Below are 20,352 nucleotides of genomic sequence, written 5' to 3' on the forward strand. Positions count from 1 at the left end.
TTGGCCAGCTGGAGAGGTGTGAGGTTTGAACTCCAGCAACCTGAGGCTGACAGCTTTGTGGAAGCAGCCACTTAAAGGCCTGAACTAGGGCCAGGCCCCTGCCTTCCACTTTCTGGTTTTTTTTTTTTTTTTTTTGGAACCTGGGATTGAACTCAGGCTCTTGCGCTTGCCAGGGAAGTGCTTAGTCTACTGAGCCATCTCCCTGGCCTATGTGACAGATTTTTAATAGTCCTTGAAGTATTTCAATTAATTTGTATCATTCTGTTGATCCTCTTTTTTGAAAAGAGAGCCTATAGGTATAATCTATATTAGAGAAGAACTCATGAGGTGGGAATAACAAATACTGCCTTTATCACCTTGCAGAATCTTTACTTGAAGGCTAGGAAGATAGCTCAGCAATCTAAGTGCCTGCCTGGCAAGCACAAGGGCCCAGGTTTGATCCCTGGTACAGTACAACATACTGTGCCAGTCCCAGAGCCCCAGGCATGCCATGCTGGCCACAGAAACAGAGCGTGGTAGCACATGTCTGTAATCCCAGCACTGGGGAGGCTGAGATAGGAGGATCACTATGAGTTGAAGATGCATAGTGAGTCGCTATACCAAATAAAATAATTTTAAAATTAAAAAATATCTTCGCTTGACGTGCTATTGTGACTATAACCAATGGTAATACAAAGCATAAGCTTGACTCAATGAGGTGTGCCCATGATTTATTAACAACTTTACCTACAAGTTGACTTTCTAATCAATTTGTGAGAAATTTCTCTTATGAGAAACGCATGGGAGTTTTTACAAGTTAACTATTAGCACAATTAATACAAACATTTCCAAAATAAGTCTTTTCACGAACATAGTCATTTGCCAATAAAACATTGATTCCTAGGGCTGATGGGAAACAGTCCTGAGTTGGGGTTCAAAGGTAACATAATGGTTCATCTTGATGGACACCGGGACTGGATTAAAAAACACCTAGGAAATTAGTCAAGCCCACTTCTGGGTGTGTCTGTGAGGGTGTTTCCAGAGACAGTTGCCAGGTGGGGCTGCAGACCCATCAGGGACACTTTGCATGGATGTGGCCGCACCATCTGCTAGGGTGGGAGTCTGGATGACATGAAAGTGTAGTTGGAAACCCGCTAGCACATCCTCATGTTCTCTGGACAGCTTCATGCACCAAGCCCTTCTGTGATAACTTTTTCCAACTCACCACAAGTCTAAAAGCAATGAAGCTGGCTGACCATGGACTGGAAGCTCTGCAACTGTGAGCCAAAATAAACTTTTTCTTTTTAAAATTGTTGTTCTCCGGTATTTTGTCGCAGAGATGGACAGCTAACTACCACAGGGAGCATCCTGGTGTTCTTGACAAAATGATTGTGAGAACTTGGAGAAAGGGAACAGATTGGACAATCTCTAGCAATGTCAGAGAGCCATGGGTCATACATAGAAGGATATTACTTAACCTTATCCTGTTACTGATATGACTGCCTCTACAGCCATGAGAAAAAAGCATGGCACCCAGTTCAGTGACTGGATGGAGGTCAACCAGATGGACAGAACCAGGACTGCAGTTTTCTCACTCCCAGTTTGCCTGTATATACCACACGTTGCTGCCCCTCTATTTTTACTGAATTTTTACTCCATAAAGTCATTGAGAACTGTTTTTGAAAACATATTTGGGAAATCTCAATCATTTATTAGAAATTACCAGAACTTTCAAGTGCAAATGATGCAGTTCCTGTTGTTATAAAATCTTCCTTATATTTAGCTCTAATTGTCCAAAAGCCATATCTGTAAAAACAACACATTTACAATTTACATATCATCAAAGAATATATCTTTAATTCGCCTCATGAGTAATTGCACTCATAGTAGGCACCAAGGGTTAAATACTTTCCATGTGCAAGCTCATTCAATCCTTGTAAAAATACATGGGCTAAGTGCTATTATTAACCATATACTATCATGAAAAGATTGAGGTCCAGATGGATAAAGTAATTTGCCCAAGGACAAACGGCTGGTAGGTGGTGCAGCTCGGATTAAAGCTGGTCAGTCTGACTCTCAAACCCTTGACAGCCTCAATTAACTGCACATTCTAAATAATATACACATTGGAAAGGTGTGTTAAAATTACAAATGAAAATATGCATTTTAGGAAAAATCATTGTAAGTGCCTGAAATTATTTTTATATTAGTGATTATTTCTCTAGGAGACCATAGTGGTATATATACTTAACTAGAAAATATTTTTAAATTTTCAAACTTTAAGTATTGGTTGTTCAGTTGATGAACCAAACACGAGCTTAATCACATTGAGAGCTTGAATATATTATATAGTTTTCCAGAAAATCAGGACCACATTGTCAGGAAAACTTAGCTAAATGGTAAAAATGTATAGTTTTTGAGCTTTCACAGCCCAAGGCCAGCGTATCATTATTTTTAGGGGCCAGTATGGAAGAAGCTAGAGAAAAGATGCACTTTGCCCTCCAAGAGCTCAGGGCAATCATTTCCACGCCATTCCATTGAATGTCTGTATGATCTTGAGTTTGCTTATCTTGAAAATGAGAATGATAGGCCTGCAGCTTGCATAGCACATAGCAGAACACCCAATGTCCTTAAAGTATTGAAGTGTTATACTTGCAAGGCATTATGTACCACAGAAGTCTGAAATCATGCTTCAAAATCTCATCGAAGTTCTAGAAACATTAAATGACAAAGAAATCTCCAAAACCTCTACTACAAAATATGTACATACTATGAAATATGAAATATATACTAATGGATGTCTTTTCTCCTTTTTCATTTTTTCTCCTGTTTTGTTTTTCCATCTTTCTCTCCCATTTTATGAGCAGGGTCTGCAACCCCACAGCATCTACCACCTAAACTTTCTGTGGAGGACTTAAACTCGATACAGCAGATTACCTTGGTGATGGTAGTAGGAAATAACACATCAAGCCACTGCCTTCATGCAGAAAAGCTCAAGCAGATTCCACCATCCTCTAAGTTAACTAGACCTAGGAAGAATAACTAAAACCAAACTTGCTTTCATTAGCACCTTCTGTCACCTATAAATGACTCATTTGACTATTCAGTACCCCCCAGGGTCTCCACTGTGTTTAAGAGCAACTTAACCAACAAACAACTAAAAATACTTAGGATTAGACAGGATCTTGAAGTCAGGAAAACTGATAATCCCGGTGTGATTTTTTTCTTCTACTGTGGCAACTTCTGACTCTTCTGGGTCCTTTGAGTGAAAAGAAAAACAAAAATTAAATCTAATCTTGTCTTAACATCTTAGAAATACAGATGCTACACACAAACCTGCTATGTGCTTGATAATTCTTATAGAGATATATACTAGCATGTGCTAAGAAATGTTAATATACACAGTATTTGTCTCACGTTGAGACTCATGCTGGTCATGCTTGTTAGCAAAGACTGCTGCCAACTGTACAAAGGTATATCTTAAACAGGCATAAGGTAGCTGGTGAGATAGTTCAGTGGTCTAAAGTGCCTGTGTAGGCAAGTTTAGGCATGTGCAGGGGACTGCGGTTGATCCCCAGCACCACATGCTGTGCTAGCCCCATCCTTAGGGTGGTCTGAGCTGGCCAAAAAAAAAAAAAAAAAAAGGAAAACCTAAACAGGCATAAGTAGAACTATAAATATTTAAGGAAATGTTAAACTCCTAGCAGATCTCTTCCCCCATAGGTCTCCTTCAAAAATTTGTTTATTTGATACAAGGTCTTGCTACCCAGCTTCAACTCGTAGTGGTCCTACTGCCTCCCCAGCACTAGGATTACAGGAGTATGCCACCACACCTGGTTTAGGGCTGTCTTGGTGTACCTGAAGGCAGGGCTGGCATGGATGCAGTACCTGGGATCAAACTCAGGGTCCTCGCACTTGCCAGGCAGGCTCTTAGACCAGTGAACTATGTCCCCAGCCCTAGCCCTTCTTCTTGAACAGGACTCTATGGTGATCAGCCCCAGCACCATTTTCATAATTTCACTGCATGCATGACCAAAGGTTTCTCTGGCTCCCTGTTCTTTGACATCAAACCTGAACACATATGAATCTGCCACCACAACCGTCTCCCATGTGCTCCATGTCTGTCCTCCAGGAGAAGTTTAACAAGCAAACAGCAGAATCTGTGCAGCCAAGACATTCACCTTTAAGATGAGCTCGCTAGGTCCTGCCTGTCCTGATGACTCCCCAGATACAGACCATGATAGTTCATCCAATCTACTGTCTATCCCTGAAATCCTTCTAGGCTGATTAGTTACAGCCACACCACTGTTACTGTCAACTCCGTGACTTGCCATCCCGCCTCTTCTGGCTCTAAACCCCTGAGTCTGACTGTCTGTCTGTTTCTCATCTGTCTGTTTCTCTCTCTCTCTCTCTCTCTCTCTCTCTCTCTGTCTGTGTGTGTGTGTGTGTGTGTGTGTGTGTGTGTGTGTGTGTGTGTGTGTGTGTTTTACTGGAGATCAAACCAGGGACATTCTCCCAGTGAGGTACATCTCTGGCTGTTTTTACTTTGAGACAGGGTCTCACTAAGTTGCTCAGATGAGATTTGAACTTGCAGTCTTCCTGTTTAGCCTCCTTAAGACTGAGATTGGGGGAATTCAACCCCAAGTTCAGCTCTGACTGCTACTCTTCTGCACACCAGTTTTTCTCCATCAAATCCTCTCTGTAGTTTCCTTTAAGTCACAGTGGAGAATGCACCCTTGTCCTTTAGCAATTCCAGAGAATTGCTCCAGAGAGGGGAGCGCTTCCTTGTCAGCACTGCCTCCCCTTCAAGCTGGCTTGCTAGCGTAGGTTCTATAACACTCCTTACTTGCCTTGCCATATATCATGTATGCTGGTCTGACCTTCCAAATTCAGAGGCTCATAGCGAGACATCATAGTCCCCAAATCAAAGGACAGAAGCTAAGTACTGAGTCCATGGAGCCAGGCTTGAGTTTAAATCCTGATTCAGTCGATAATTATGGATGCCAGTTGGTGTTTAATTTCTCTAATCCTTAGCCTTCTGTTCTATACAATGTGGAAATGACAATGATTCTTTATGGTTGTTATGGCAACATAATGCATGGTTATAAGCACCTCATTTCATGTTTCCATCACCCTTGCCACATTGCCCATGCTCACAGAAAACAAGAGGATTCCAGCTCATCAACTGACCCACTTTAGAGATGGGCCATCGAAAGGTGCTCTTTAATGGAGTCAGTAAATGTTTCAACATTTAATTGATGCACAAAATTGTTAATTAAGATCAGAGAAGTATAAAATTATCAGGTTCTATTCAGAGTAGCTGCTGAATAAATGCTTCCTGCAATTTCATATTGAATGACTTAATGTCAGATATGATAATGAAAGCTCTTCATTTAAATAATCGAAATGTCAGGGTTAAATTTAGATTTAAAGGAATGGTATACTCACTATGAATGTCAAGGTAACTTCTTTTGGAGATGGCTTTAGGTCTTTATCCAAGGCATAAACTCTAACTTTCACTGTAAGAAAAATTGGCACTGTTAGGAACTCCATTCAACTCTAAATGATCTGACAATACAATTAGTAACTCTTTAACATAAGGTCCATGAAATTTTTAAAAAGTAAGAAATCTCAAAACATAAAATCCAAGCTTAAAAAGCTCATATTGTGATGATTAAATTTAACTTTTATTAAAGTTGGGGACAATTAGTTTTCAATCTTTTTTTTTTATTTTTTTATTTTTAGGGAAGGGGCTACAGGGCGTTCAGGGTCTCACTACTAGATCGAACTCAGAGTCATCAGTGTGTTTACAGACTCCCAAGAGCTGGGATTACAGGCAAATGCCACCATGCCCGGTTTCAATTGCCATCTCAGAGCGCCCCAGGGGGGGGGGCCAGCACGGCAGGCCTGGGGATCGAACCTTGGCCCCTGCCCCTGCTTGCAGGTGCTTGCTACAATTAGTTTTTAAGGAAAATTCACATATAACTTCTTTTAAATATTTCTCTTTATGCATTTACAACACGCATGAACATATTCGAACTATTTTTACTCGAACTTTTGCATTTTTAATGCACTGAGATGAGAGAGACTTCAGTTCGCTAATATCTGAAAGTATCATAAAATAGAGGGGAAGAACTGAAAGCAAGTTGTATGGACACAGTCCAGTCAATGAAGCATTCCCTAACTCACAAGAAAGACTCAGCAAGAATCTGCACAGCTAAAGGTATGATTAAGTATTAAGTTTAAGGAAGGTTGAAAGCTGCACAGACCTGACCTCTTCTAAGACACACAGTCTTCCTCGGACCAGATACCAAGAGAGGTCTCTGATCCTAAGGCCAGGTGTACTGGCACGGACTCTGTCTTGTTGCCAAAACAGCTTATCCCACCTAATTATCTCCATCCTTCACCATCAGAGCAGTGCTTATTCATCCCATGCTCTTGCACTCGGTGTATCCCAATTGGCTGGCATGCCTTTCTCTCCCTGAGATAATTCATGAGAAGGAATCTACTGAAGGAAGGCTGAAACCTCCAAATAAAACATAAGGTGACAGATATTGCTAGGGAAACTTGGCAATATATTTCACAAGGTCGAATGCTAATATAATAGTGAAATATTTGCAAGAAGACTTGCTATTGAGAATTTAAAAAAATAGGAAGTTTTCCAGTTAAACTTCGGACCCTTGATCAAGCGGTACTCCCACAATGCACCATCACATTCTGCACACTGCGCATGCTCCATCAAGCTTTCTCCACGGTTAAAAAACAGGAGGAAAGCCTCAGAATCATTCTAGAAAAAGTGTTTCCCAATTCTGCCTTTAAAAGTCCATTTTTATAATGTACAACTTAATCTTCAGTATATCAGCTATTTATTTTTTGTGTATGTTATAAAGATTTTATTTTCATTTTTTTCCCCAAGAGATAAACTCTGTGCCCCCCAAATATTTACAAGATCGCCCCCACTTTTCCCCAGTGGAATAAAATTCTGTTGTGATACCTGGCTGGTCTGATTTATAAACAGATTTGTCTGTCTGAATAAAAAGAAATCCATTGTCATAGCGTAGTGGAATTTTGATGTCTTTCGAAAAATGGATTGATACAACTTCTAAATATACGTGTGAAACTGCATTTGGCCCTCCAGATAAATCTTTTGGTTGTATCTGTTTAAAAAAAAATTAATGGAGGAATATTATACAATAACCTTAAAATAAAGCGTGCTTTTTAGATAGTCATGCTAATGATTTGATTATATCTAATAAGCATAAATATCCTGAAAACTTAATACAGTAAATTAATTTTTCCATGAATACTTCCATATTTAAGTTTCTTAGAAAATTTAGTTTGAACTATAGACTTTCAAAATTGAGCCAATTCAATGTCTCTTGAAAACGATAATCACTCAAAAAATAAACTTTTATTAGACAAAATAGCAAAAGATCAGAAATTTAAAAGCATATCAGTAATAGAGGCATAAGAGGTGGGAATTTACATCAGGGAGACAGTAGACTAAGGGACTTTGTGATATGAATGAATAAAGTATCTCTCATGCTTGTAATTATATTTGGGTTTGTGCTGGAAGTCTGTTTACAAATTTTTTTTGTGCCTGTTGGTCATAGTATAATTAGTAGGTGAACTTATTCTAATATACTGCACTAAGTCACTATAATTTATCATAATAAACATTTGTCTAATTTTCCTTCAACATTGTTCACAAATTTGGAAGTATAAGAATATATGATGAATACATATTTTAGAGGAAAAGCAATTATTTTTTGAATGGTAATATATTGTAGTATATAGTTTAAGAAAATAGTTCTCCGAAATGTCTCTATTCATTTTTGTAAAATATTTAGAACAGAACCAAACCCCACATTTACATGTCTGTTTGTGTGTATATATGTGTGTGCATATGTTTGATCTTAATAGTAGATAGTTTGGAGAAGGTTTTTTTTGGCTAGTTCTGGCTGCCTTGAGGGCAGGTGTGGAGTGACTTGTGGGGCTGGGGATCAAACCGCAGTCCTCTGCGCCTGACTGCATTTCCCCAAGTGGCGCTTTAAACAACTGAGCTATTGGGCAAGCTCCAGTAGTAGGTAAAGTTTAAGTATGTAAATTATGTCTGCCTAATATTCATTATACAATTTTAACCCAGTTACGTATGTTATTTGATTTACTTTTCAACTGGTATCACCAAGAGCTTTCATCTTAATAACCACTTACTGCTCAGACATTCACAGTTCCTTAATTGCCTCCAAGTGAAAAATATATTTTCCATTTATAAATTACTATAAACTTGAATTTAATGACATTTTACACCATCTAGTCACTTAAGAGTATGACATAGTACACTTTTAGTCTCACATTTCAAATCAATCAGGGGACCATCTGTTTGTAATTTTTCAAAGAAACATCTTCCATAGAAAACAAAATAGAAGAAGGATACATACAGTTAAGTTCGCAGAGTTTTGAAATTCATTTTCTGGAGATAAATCAACTTGGTCAAAAGAGTACGTGAAACTTTTGTCAGGATAACTTTTAATAGCAGTGATCACAGAAAATGATTCTACATATCCATGAGCCTGAATTACTACATTTTCAGAGGTTCCGAGATAGAACACTTTAGGTCCTGAGATGACATACCTGTTGAAACAGTAAACTTGTAAGTCAATCTGTTAATAAAAGTTGTACTATTTTCACTTCAATGAACGATGTAAATGGCTAACATTTAGATAGAACTTAGCAACCTATGTTTTTATTCCTCAAAATTTGGTTAGCCTGGTAAAGCCAGGATACTTTACAGAAAACACTCTAAAATGAGATTTCCAGAAAGTAGACAGAAGTGATCTTATCAATTGTAGCCAGGAAATGTTTACTAGAGCTCCCTCTAAGAAGGGCAAATGCAAACCATACTTCTGTTTTTTGAATTATCCCCTTTCAAACAAAATACCAATCGAGAAGTTACTCTTCCCTGGGGGCAAATGTGAGAGCGCTGGATACACAGTAGTAGGATGCAACTTGTACACAGCTCACGAAGTGTTTGTACTAAAACACAGATGAGTAGCGATGGACGCTAGAGGAGACAAGAAATTCACTCGGATGACTCAGAAATCAAAAGTTACTTTCATCAGACATTGAATTCTGGTTTCTATAAAATTACAACTAAAATACATTTCAAACATAAATGGCATCTTTCACTTACACTTGCTCTTGTCCCCAACTTCTTCCTAAGTACAGAAAAAGACAAACTATGGTTAAAATGCCCATGGTAGAATAGCATAAGATCACTGGGAGAAACTTTCTTGAAATTGCTCTGCTTTTTGTGAACTATTTGAAGAATTTGTTCAGATTAGTCCTCAAGTTAATTATTAATGTCAAATAGTAGGATCATTGAAAGGGAAACTTTGGAATTTACATAACGTTTTTAATGCAGCACCAGAATCAAACTTGGAACCTTGTCCTTGCTAGGCAGGTGCTTAAACTGCTGAGCTATATCCCTGGCCCTTAAGACAAATTATTTATTGGTTACAGGATCTCACTGTATAGTTCACACTTGTAGTGATCCTCCTGTCTCAGCCTCCCCAGTGCTGAAATTATAGATGTGTGACACCACACCAGGTTTCTGGGGCTGGCACGACATGGGTACTGAGGATCGATGTAGTGTCCTTGCGCTTGCCATGCACGCACTTAGACTGCTGAGCTATCTCCCCAGCCCTTAAACAATGTTTTGATGTCCACAGGTATTCTGGGATTCAAAGAAGAGAAACTTGATTTTGATATTTAAAATGGAATAGACACCTAAATGTGAGTCTATAGAGAACTGCTAGATGCAGACACAAAATATTTGAACGTTGATCTAGTCTTGGACATTTTTAGGCCTAGTAGATACAGTTGATCCTGTGACCAGATGTCTTTTACTAGGTCTGTACATATGTCCTTAAGTTTCCCAACTGCATATTTCTCTAGGCAATTCAGGTCAGCCATGGAAAGCGGAAGCCCAGAAATGCATTAGAAGTTTCATCCTTCTGATATTGTTCAACAATCAATAACTGGACAGTTGTGAAGGTATATAACAGGACAGGTCCTATGTCTCAAAGTTCAACGACTTTGTGGCATCATTCATGCTGTAGAAACCTCCATCATGTGATCAGTCTGAGGCTAGATCTCAGTCAAAACCACATCTCTGCTTAGCTTTTTGCATGACGTATTTGGGCTTTTGTTTATTGGTGTCTCTTGAGAGCAGTTTCTTAATAAACCACCTTCATGGGAAAGCCTTTCTGTTTAAACCTATGCTAGGGAATCTTCCAAATCCTAAGGAACACCATAGGGGACTATCATCCGGGATTCCATGCGGAATGTCTTACTTAGGTCTAGAGAAGGTGCTGAGGCTTCTTTGGACTGACTCTTATTTGAATTTGGGCCCATGAGTCCTGTAGATCTTCTGTAGAGTAGATTCAAAATATCAAGACAATTTCCCAATGCTGAGGCACTCCTAGAACTAGAATTGAGCCATGAATGGCCAGAACATAAAAGCAAGGAAGCTATGAAATTATTGTTGTCTTAGGTTACTCCAGGATGTGCTCAACTACATGCACAGGCCCACACTGAGCAATGAGTCTCTACAGCTGGTGGCTAGAGTGATGGGTTTTGTAATTGCTCCTTTACCTTTTGTTCTATCTAAACTGCAAACCCTATGGCAACACGTACAAGGTCTAATGTTTACAACAGGGTTATACCCTAGAACTTATCCTAGTTTTAAAAGATAGTTGAGGGGCTCGGGACCGCGCGCGCCCGGCGAGTCACTTGTCAGCGCTAGTCTGAGGCGGGAGGCAACGCGGCGCGCGTTCCGAGTTTCCTTCATTGCCTGGCATTCTAATTTGAGCTATTGGAACCATGAGCAACTACAGTGTATCCTTGGTTGGCCCAGCTCCGTGGGGCTTCCGACTGCAAGGTGGCAAGGATTTCAACATGCCTCTGACAATCTCTAGTCTAAAAGATGGTGGCAAGGCATCCCAGGCAAAAGTGAGAATAGGCGATGTGGTCCTCAGCATTGACGGAATAAGTGCAAATGGGATGACTCATCTGGAGGCCCAGAACAAGATAAAGGGCTGTACAGGCTCCTTGAATATGACTCTACAAAGAGCATCTGCCACACCCAAGCCGGAGCCAATTTCTGTTCAAAAGGGAGAACCTAAAGAAGTAGTTAAACCTGTGCCCATTACTTCTCCTGCTGTGTCCAAAGTCACTTCCACCACCAACATGGCCTACAATAAGGCACCACGACCCTTTGGTTCTGTGTCTTCACCAAAAGTCACCTCCATCCCATCACCATCGTCTGCCTTCACCCCAGCCCATGCAACCACTTCATCACATGCCTCCCCTCCACCTGTGGCTGCTGTCACTTCTCCCCTGTCCTCTGCATCTGGACTGCATGTTAATGCCAGTCTTAGTGCTGACCAGTGTTCACCTGCACTGAGTGCTGGTAAAACTGCAGTTAATGTCCCATGGCAGCCCACAGTCACCAGCGTGTGTTCCGAGACTGCTCAGGAGCTAGCAGAGGGCCAGAGAAGAGGATCCCAGGGTGACAGTAAACAGCAAAATGGTCCACCAAGAAAACACATTGTGGAGCGCAATACGGAGTTTTATCACATACCCACTCACAGTGATGCCAGCAAGAAGAGGCTGATGGAGGATACTGAAGACTGGCGTCCGAGGACTGGAACAACTCAGTCTCGCTCTTTCCGCATCCTTGCCCAGATCACTGGGACTGAACATCTGCAAGAATCTGAATCTGATAATACAAAGAAGGCAAAGGAAAAGATACCCCTTCACGCCTTTAGTCCCAAATATACAAAATTACGTGACTGGCACCATGAAGTTTCAGCTCGTGCTCTTAACGTACAGTGATTTATGAGCCTTGCCCCCAAGCAGCCAGCACATATACCTTTTCATTCACTTTTTCTTTTTGAACTTCATAGCAAGATCTGTGTTCATTTGCTTTGTTGGAAAATAGAATCTTTTCTATTCTATACTTTTCTAACAATTTCCTATTGTGAAACTGAAGAAGATAAACATGTTTTGTGCTAGTTGGTAGCTCATAAATATAGTCAAAGGAAAAAATGAAAGGAGTGGATCTATTCAGTGGATTTATGTGTTTCCCTTGTTATTATGGTAATAACATTGGAAAAGGAGTTTTTTTTAAGTTGAATTTGTCTCGTCATTTAAAGCTAAGGTAGATAAACAAATAATATGTTTGTCTAACTTGGAAAATACATCCTTTGTGTCATTATGTTTCCCAAGATCATTTTTAAGTTCATTACTATGGATTGTTTAGAATTGATTACAAATTATTTCATGTAAGCAAATACAAGGAGATAAGACTAAAAATAAAAAATTTTCATAGTGAAATTCATTGTAGGTTTAGGTATCTTGTAAAGCAAGCTCTATTCAGGATGGCTATATGAAGAAGAGGAAGAGGCCAAGACAGGGCTGCTAAAGGAGAGAAGAGAACTCTGCTGTTTCCAGTGAGAAAATAAAAATATTTTTTGGTTTGGTTAGATTCAAAATTCTGTTTTCTACTAAAGGAACTATACAGAACTGTTGAATATTTTTATGGTATAGGGGAATTTCCTGATATTAACTAGCAAGATATGGAAAGATAGCTATGCTTAGTTTTAAAGTCAAAGGAAGATAACAAAATAAATTATAATATGAATGATTCTGAGATACTGAAGAAATATTTTACTTAGTGTTATAAAGTACGATGTGTTGCTGCTATGCCTAGGAAGCTGTTTTTTGGGCAATCTATGGAAGCTAAATATCTAACCAGAAATGCTTTATGCCTTGTAATATAATGTATTATATATTAGATCTAAGTTCAGTAATAAATGCAATTTGAAGTTTGGAAAAGTATTGTAATAAAGTTGCCTTTAACTTAGCTTTATACTTGTTCTGTTTCCTTGAGGCTGTTGACTGTGCTGTCTAGGACTTGCTACAGTACAACTTAGGTAAACTAATTACCTTGACTGTTCACTTGAACAACATTTTTAATTTGTTGGGGTTACAGAAATGTGTGCATGAATCACGGCAAAAGTCCATGTTTGCTTTTGTCTTCTCCTTAATTGTTACATTATTTAAGGTAACATCCTATGTTATAGTATGGAAGACCCAGGTAGACTGTGGTGCAGCATTAAAGTGTTCTTCGTGTGAAAATGATTACCAGAATTTCTTGCCTGTATTCAAAGATTCATTTTTATTTTTCCAGGTGTTCTACACTTTCATGTTACCATAGACTAGAACTGTCTGATAACTTGGAGAAACTAATATTAATTTCAGTTGCCAATTCATTGCTATTTAAAAATTGGCCTGCCAAATGCATTTAAAATTCTAGAACTTATCTAAAATGTACTATGCTTCATGATACATGAATGTCTTTCTTCTACTGCACCAGATCTTTGGATGCTAAGAGGTCTTGCCTCCTTGTGTTTTTCTGATCCTGATATCAATCAGGGTTATTAAAGTGTCTCTGGGCTCTGTAGGAAAATCTGCTTTCTTAGACCAGGATTTCCTAGGCGTTGTAATTCTTTCTTGTTCTCAAAAGATACTGTCTGAAAGAAAGTCAAATTAAAGTCACACAAAAATAGATGATGTGGCAAACATATTTTCCACCAAAAACAAAGTTTTTGAACTATGAGTTGAATGAACTAAAGTTTTAGGTAAATAAAAACATTTTTCTTATTACATACAAGAGAACCTGCATAGAACTTTGTATATTGAAATAAGTTCAGTTGAAAATAAGAGTTTGATACTTTTCATAATGAAAGTATTTAATGTGTTGTGGGAGGTGTGGACTTGCAATTATCCATATTTGAGTGCAAGGGTAACTGCAGCCAGGATCACAAAGGACTTTCCATTTGATGCTGCCAGAAGTTGAATTCCTGAGCTCAGTGAATCTTTGGGGACATCTTATACCTAGCTAAAAAGAGAGCCAAAAATTGTAAAAGCTTCATACAGAAATATTATTGGTAGATCTAGTAACTTAACTTATGGCTTATTTTTGTTTGTCTCTCTTACAGAGATGTTATCATAGGTTTATAATACGAATTTGAGAAGTTATCCTTAAGAAATTTTAACTTTTTTTGATAACATTTTACCAGTCTAAAGATAGAATGTGTTTCACACACAGTTAAATATATTTTTGCTACCTCAAAAAACATTATTTGTGCTAACAGGAACATACTATTTTGTGTATCATTATGCTGTTTAGGAAGGCTCAGATATAGAGATCTCTTATTACATATTTAGTAAGAGTTATATTAGGATATAGATTTGCAGCCCCTTCTATTTTTCAAAATTATCCGGAAAATAAATAAAAAATGGTTTTGCTCATACAAATAATTTTCAGTTACTGTGTTTATTTTATTTATTTATTTATTTATTTATTTATTTATTTGTATTTAGGATAAGGAGTATAGGATGTGCAGGGTCTCACTGCATAGATTGGACACCTAGTGATCCTCCTGTTTACAGCCTCCCAAGGGCTGGGATTAGAGGCGTGTGCAACCACACCCGCTTTCAGTGGCTGGCATGGCATACCTGGGCTTCCAGGGCCCAGGATTCCAAGGCCTGCATGGCATGTGGTGCCAGGGATTGAACCTGAGTCCTTGTGCTTGCTAGACAGGCAATTACTGTGTTTCTAATGTTTATTCAAAATCATATGAATCATAAATATCCACTCTTTGTCTATATTCATTCTTTAAAGTGAGTAGTTATGAAATACTTAAAGGCTAGGTGCTAATTCTATGTGTTAAGAGTATAGTAGTGGATAACAAATAGGTATATAAACAAGATGACCTGAGGTAGTTTTGTTACCAAGGTAATAAAGTAGGTTAATGTGAGAGAAATGTGGCTTATCAGGGCAGGATTAGTTTAGATTATGTGGACTTGTGAGGCGATGAGCAAAAGTCAGCTGTGCAATGGTGAGCGTGGTGCTGGAGCAGAGGAAGCAGGTGTGAGAGCGTGGCAAGCGCATGGCTCAGGAATGTGCTGATGGGTAGGAGCAGAAGCACATGGTTCTTGTGTGCCTTGTCATGTGTAGTGCAAAACTATCATATCTAACCACTTCCAAGTAAAATTAGAAAATAAAAAGCCAGAGAAGAAAGTGCATACCTTTCTAAAGAAAGTGCATACCTATTATGCCAGACTTGATTATGATCAATTCATTGTGGCTCAGACAAAGGAGGCATGAATATTATGGTGCTGGTAATATAGGTAGGGAACAAAAGCACAAACAGAAACACTGTAGAGCACATGTAATGTCATGTAAAAATGAAACTTGGATGTCTAAAAATGTTCTGTATAATGTACTACTTGTGATGAAATTTATCTCATTCAAGAAATTTTTTAACAAAGTAAATTAAATATTTCCGTCATCATTTTTTCGTGAGTTTCTGCTTGTTTAAAATGTGACATTAAATCTGTAGTAGACACTTTAGTATACTCCTAGCCATGAAGGAGCTGGCCTTAAACTCAGCGGTCCTCTCGCCTCAGCCTCCTGAGTGTTGGGATCAGGCATGGGCCACCATGCCTGGCCTAGAAGTTCTTCTTCATAAGCAGCCTCCATGCCAAATTCTGTCTTGGGGTCTGCTTTTTGGAGAGCCTAACCCATAACAGAATCATTTTATATCCTGATTTAGATCATGGTTACATAGGATCCCATTGTGGTAGTTTTATTCATCTCATCATTTTTCCTATCTTTGCTGTTTCCTGTCCCTTCTCCTTAAATCTTTAACCCAGACTATAATCATACAAATTAAGCAAAGATTGGTTGTGGTTACAGGAAAGTCAAAGATGCATTTATTTTTCTTTGCTTCAAATGAAAAATGTTTCTTTGCTAATCACATTTGAGGCCACCTTGAAGAAATAAGTAGGTGATGATAACTAGAAATGAAATATATTGAGAGCTGTATCTATGAGCTCCAAGATGAGAATGAGGACTGAGAAAATATAATGAACACTTTAAATAGAGCAGCAATCAAAATATTATAATTTGCATGTTATAATTTTCCATGTGCAGCTGTGTACATTCCAATATGTACTAGCTGTTTAATTTGTCACTTAATTTTATTTTAACACATCTGCTGTTTTCTTTACCTCCATAGAATATTTCCTCCTGAACTGGGCATAGTGGATGATTACCATTGTAGTCCCAGAACCCTGGAGGCTGAGGCAGGAGAATCAAAAATTTAAGCCCAGCCTGAATACCTGGTAATTCAGAGAACTCCTGTCTCAGTAAAAGTAAAAGGGTGGTTGGGATATAGCTCTCTGTGAAAGTCTTGAGTTCAATTCCAGGACTTAAAAAAAAAAAAAAATTCCTCAGTTTCCTGCTAGGAGAGATTCTGCTCCTCAGTGGCCTCTGGAAATGTGTCAGGTGATGATGGAGTTGTGGAAGTCAAGAGGGTACTTCTGCAGGCTGAGGGTACTGGATGTCTTAGAATTCCCAGAGTACATTCACCCAGTCCCAAAGGCCTGTGGTGTTACTGAGAGTGATGGGGCTGAATGCATACACTCTTCTTGCATGGGTTTTTATTCTCTCTCCTAACTCTAGCTTCACACTCAAGGGCATTGAACCCTCACTACCACCGGAAACTGCTCACAGTGGAAAGAATCTTCTCACTTTGGAACTGCCAGACTGCTAGATGATTTTTACCACTCTTGTGGTGTCTCCTTTTATAATTTGTATTATGGTATTGGTCTACGTGCCAGTAGTATGAACTCTGAAGAAAAAAAGGCCCTAGAATAAGCACAATGCTGTGTTTTTCCTGGATTCAGCTATAGCTGTATAAATGAAGGTTGTGTGTTAAATGAAGTGACTCATTTTGAAGGTGGGTGGGTGTTAACGATTGCACAACTCCTCTCTGTTAATCTACTTCTTAAACTAGGATAATACTATACTAGGCAGCTCTTTCAAAAGATACACAGGCTGCATGGCTTCAATAGTGGACACTTATTTTTCCCCAAGTTCTGGAGGCTACAGGTCCAAGTGCCAGCACTAAAGTTCATTTCTGACCAAGTCTCTGCCCCTGGCTTGCAGATGGCCACCCCTCACTGTGGGCTCACAGGAAAGGATGGCATAGACAGGTCACTGAGAAGGATACTCTTAGTATCTTAATACTCATTTTCTTTTTCTCTTATAAGGACATAAGGATGCTAATCATACTGAATTGGGGTCTGACCCTTATGACCTCTTTTCACCTTCATTACCACTCCAAAGGTCCTGTATCCAAATTCTACTGAGGAGTAGGACTTCAGTATATGAACTGGGGAATGAGAGTGACACATTCATTCTATAACATACCCCACTTGCCTTCTGTAGTTGCAGTAATTTCACAGATTAACATTTAAGAAAGTCATTCTGTTACCTCTGTTGTTATGGTGCTTCCTTTTCCACTTTGGATGTTTGTCCCCATGTCTTATGAAAGCATTTTAATATCGCCTCCTGTATTTGGCACAAGTCTAATTGCCTTTGTCTTCAGTTTTCCAAATGTTGAATTTTAGGTATTTTGTTATAGCAGATATTCCAATTATAGGTTCGTATAATTCAAACTTTCATAAAAATAATAGGTCATTAATATTGATAGTAAAAGTAAAGTAGAACTATCTCTAAAATGGCTTAAAAGGAGAATTGTACTTTAATCTTAGCAAAATTTAACACTTTTCCCAGTTACAGAAGATTTGTTTCATCAAATGACCATTTGTTTCTTAATGCTTCTTCCTTTGTGTTTTTGGAGTGTTTTGCAATGAATAGCAAGGTGACCCCTGGGAAGAGAAAATAGCTAATCTTAGAAACTTGTATATAAAATGCTTAGTGTACTAGTTGGTAAAGCCAGCAAAACTAATTGTATCATTACTAAGAAAATATTTAAAGTTTAAAAATATGCAGTAGTGGTATATAGTTTAGAAAAGCAATAAGGCTGGGAATATAGCTCAGTGGTAGAGTGTGCTTAGCCTGCCCAAGGCCATCCGTTTGATCCCCAACACTGTAAATGCAAAGTAAGTAAATCAAGCAAGCAAGCCATATTATTGGTATTATTTATTAATAGAAATAATAATATGTGGCCTACCAGCCTAGGGAATTATGGAAAGCCATAGAAAATTTCATTTAAAAGTAATTACCTTAACAAATATATACTTAAAATATATTATTTTGCTAAACATAATTTTGTACAATTTATATATTTGTTTGCTAATACTGAGATTGCATCCAGGGTCTTTGTACTGAGCAACATCCCTATTCCTTTATAAAACTTTTTCTATTTCTATATTAGTATATGTTTGCAGTATATAAAAGTTACATGTATCATGAAGAGTTGGTACATGTACATAACATATGTTCATCTTTTTTACTTCCTTATCTTCTCTGCTCCTGGTCTCCCATAAAATTATTTTGAGACAAGGCCTTTCTGAGTTGCTCAGTTGACCAGGCTGCATTCAGACTTGCATTTCTCTTCCCTGAGCCTTTCAGAATGCTGGGATTACAGGCATTTACCACCATACTAGATAAATTTTTAAAATATTTGTGTGGTTTATATTAGTAAGTGTAAAACAAGATTTTAGTTTGTGCAAAAATTTGTCTAAAGTTAGTAGGAGCAAAAAATACTTTTGTCGGTCTTTCATCTCCCTTAAGGAATGGTAGATTTTGATTTTTCTCATATTATGGTTAAGTGCCATGATGCATGATTATAGCTTCCTAGTTTTCAAAGTACAAAAAACAATACTGTTCTAGGCAAGGGAGGAATGACGTTAGTAGCTAAATAATTCCAAGTTAGGTCAGCAGTTACTTCATGGACAGAAATGGCTGGGAGGGCAGATATCCCCTAGGATGCGCCGCAGCCCTGATATCCACATGACCTCTAGTTTATGCCATCTGAAAGGGATTTGGGAGCTGGAATAACAGTTCTTAATTTACTTCCGGAGCAGAACTGTATCACTTTTGTACTGGCAATTTAAAAAGCAAGAATGTATGTAAATATTTCCAAGACAAATACTTCTAAAGTTTTTTTTTAAATTTAGTTTGTTTTCAGACCCAGTGACCCCATAAGAGTCTAATGAAGAAACAGATTCCCAAATGATCCTATTTCATAATCATTATTGTTTCACAGACATACTAGTTTCTCACTGATAACCTTATTAATACCCAGAGCTTATGTTGCTCATAAGCTATGTAGAGAAAGTGGTAATTGTACCCCAGTCTGCCATTCACACATATTTTTGTGAGATCAGAATTAATAGTCATACTTTACCTAAAAGACAGAGCATGAATAACCTCCATAGCATACTCTCAATTTTTCTAATAATTTATTTCCTATTTATTTATTTATTTATTGGCGGAACCAGCGATTGAACTCAGGCCCTGTGCTTGCCAGGCAAGTGCTTATGCTACTGAGCTATCTCCCCAGCCCCTCATACTCTTAAGTTTTGAAAAAAAATTTTTTTAAAAAGTGAGGTAGAATCTTTCAGCTGACATGATATATATTTCCACAAAAACTGTCATGCAGGAAAAATAACACAGGTCCAAAAACAGGGTGCAGAGTGTAATTTCTGTCCATTGTAAAGTATAGAATATTTGTACTTGATTTAATTTTTTCCTGTTGGATCTTACTGGTTTAGCCAAATACCAGTTTGTGACAATGTAAACATCGCCATCTATTGAACATAAGCAATTACTACACTTCAGTTCCTTGATAGATTATTACTAAGTTCTTAACTATTCTTTGTTTTCATGCTCAAATTATTTAACTTTCTACTTTTGCATTTCTTGTATGCTTTTACTAAATTAAATTTGGATTATTGTCACCTACAAAGATGTTGTATTTTAGACCTTGTTTATACAGAAGTCAATGTTTATAATATGCAAATTTGATTTTCATAATCCAAAATATGCACCAAGTCTCTCAGAAGCAGAATTTTATAGACTAGTAACTTTTTTCATGATGCAGTTTTAAATCTTTCCATTTTCATCTTTAAAAAGGTAATTAATATAGTAAAATTGTTTTATTGAATTAAACAAGAAAATCAAAGGAATTTATTTGTACTAAGACAGTGTTAGACAAACTGCCTACAGTTTCATGTCCTAATTTCAAAAGAAATTACAACTTGAAAATAATAATTGGTTGCACTGGTAGTAATCATTCTGACCATGATAGAAATTTTAATTTTCTCTTTTGTGTATCTTAGTCACCTTGAAGTTTTAGAAGACCAAGTTCTGCTTTTGTGTTTATCTGAAGGTTTGCTTATTATGATTCTTTATTAAAGAAATTGAATTAATATATTACATGATATAATGTAAAGCAATTGAATAGTACAGATATGAACATTAATTTT

At 37.8% G+C, this 20,352-nt stretch overlaps 2 protein-coding genes across 8 annotated transcripts in view; one reads left to right on the forward strand and one right to left on the reverse strand.

The window, feature by feature from the left end:
* LOC101571803 (complement C5-like) overlaps window positions 1-9,291 on the reverse strand; it is a 51,961-nt gene extending 42,670 nt beyond the window's left edge. For all 6 annotated transcript variants that reach the window (XM_023701557.1, XM_023701556.1, XM_023701552.1 and 3 more), the window contains exons 1-6: window positions 9,173-9,291; window positions 8,421-8,613; window positions 6,974-7,136; window positions 5,428-5,498; window positions 3,147-3,238; window positions 1,703-1,785 (exon numbers count right to left, since the gene is read on the reverse strand). In XM_023701557.1, the coding sequence (XP_023557325.1) occupies window positions 1,703-1,785; window positions 3,147-3,238; window positions 5,428-5,498; window positions 6,974-7,136; window positions 8,421-8,613; window positions 9,173-9,237 (667 nt within the window). In that variant the 5' untranslated portion in view covers window positions 9,238-9,291. The remainder of the gene's footprint in view (window positions 1-1,702; window positions 1,786-3,146; window positions 3,239-5,427; window positions 5,499-6,973; window positions 7,137-8,420; window positions 8,614-9,172) is intronic.
* A 1,515-nt stretch (window positions 9,292-10,806) lies between these two features.
* LOC101592105 (PDZ and LIM domain protein 5) lies at window positions 10,807-12,913 on the forward strand. 2 transcript variants are annotated; one of them, XM_023701558.1, is made up of 2 exons: window positions 10,807-11,154; window positions 11,482-12,913. In XM_023701558.1, exons 1-2 carry the CDS (start codon window positions 10,864-10,866, stop codon window positions 11,875-11,877), a joined length of 687 nt encoding a protein of 228 aa, XP_023557326.1. In that variant the 5' UTR covers window positions 10,807-10,863; the 3' UTR covers window positions 11,878-12,913. The 2 variants fall into 2 exon arrangements, with proteins under 2 accessions (XP_023557326.1, XP_004641534.1); XM_004641477.2 differs by having other exon boundaries at window positions 10,807-12,913.
* Window positions 12,914-20,352: the final 7,439 nt, after the last annotated feature.

The sequence above is a fragment of the Octodon degus genome, unplaced genomic scaffold (genome assembly GCF_000260255.1).
Source record: "Octodon degus isolate 3935 unplaced genomic scaffold, OctDeg1.0 scaffold00137, whole genome shotgun sequence".
Lineage (NCBI taxonomy): Eukaryota > Metazoa > Chordata > Mammalia > Rodentia > Octodontidae > Octodon > Octodon degus.

Bases quoted from the DNA above. Each gene is read 5' to 3' on its own strand.
- LOC101592105 (XM_004641477.2), top strand. From the start codon at position 10,864: ATGAGCAACTACAGTGTATCCTTGGTTGGCCCAGCTCCGTGGGGCTTC.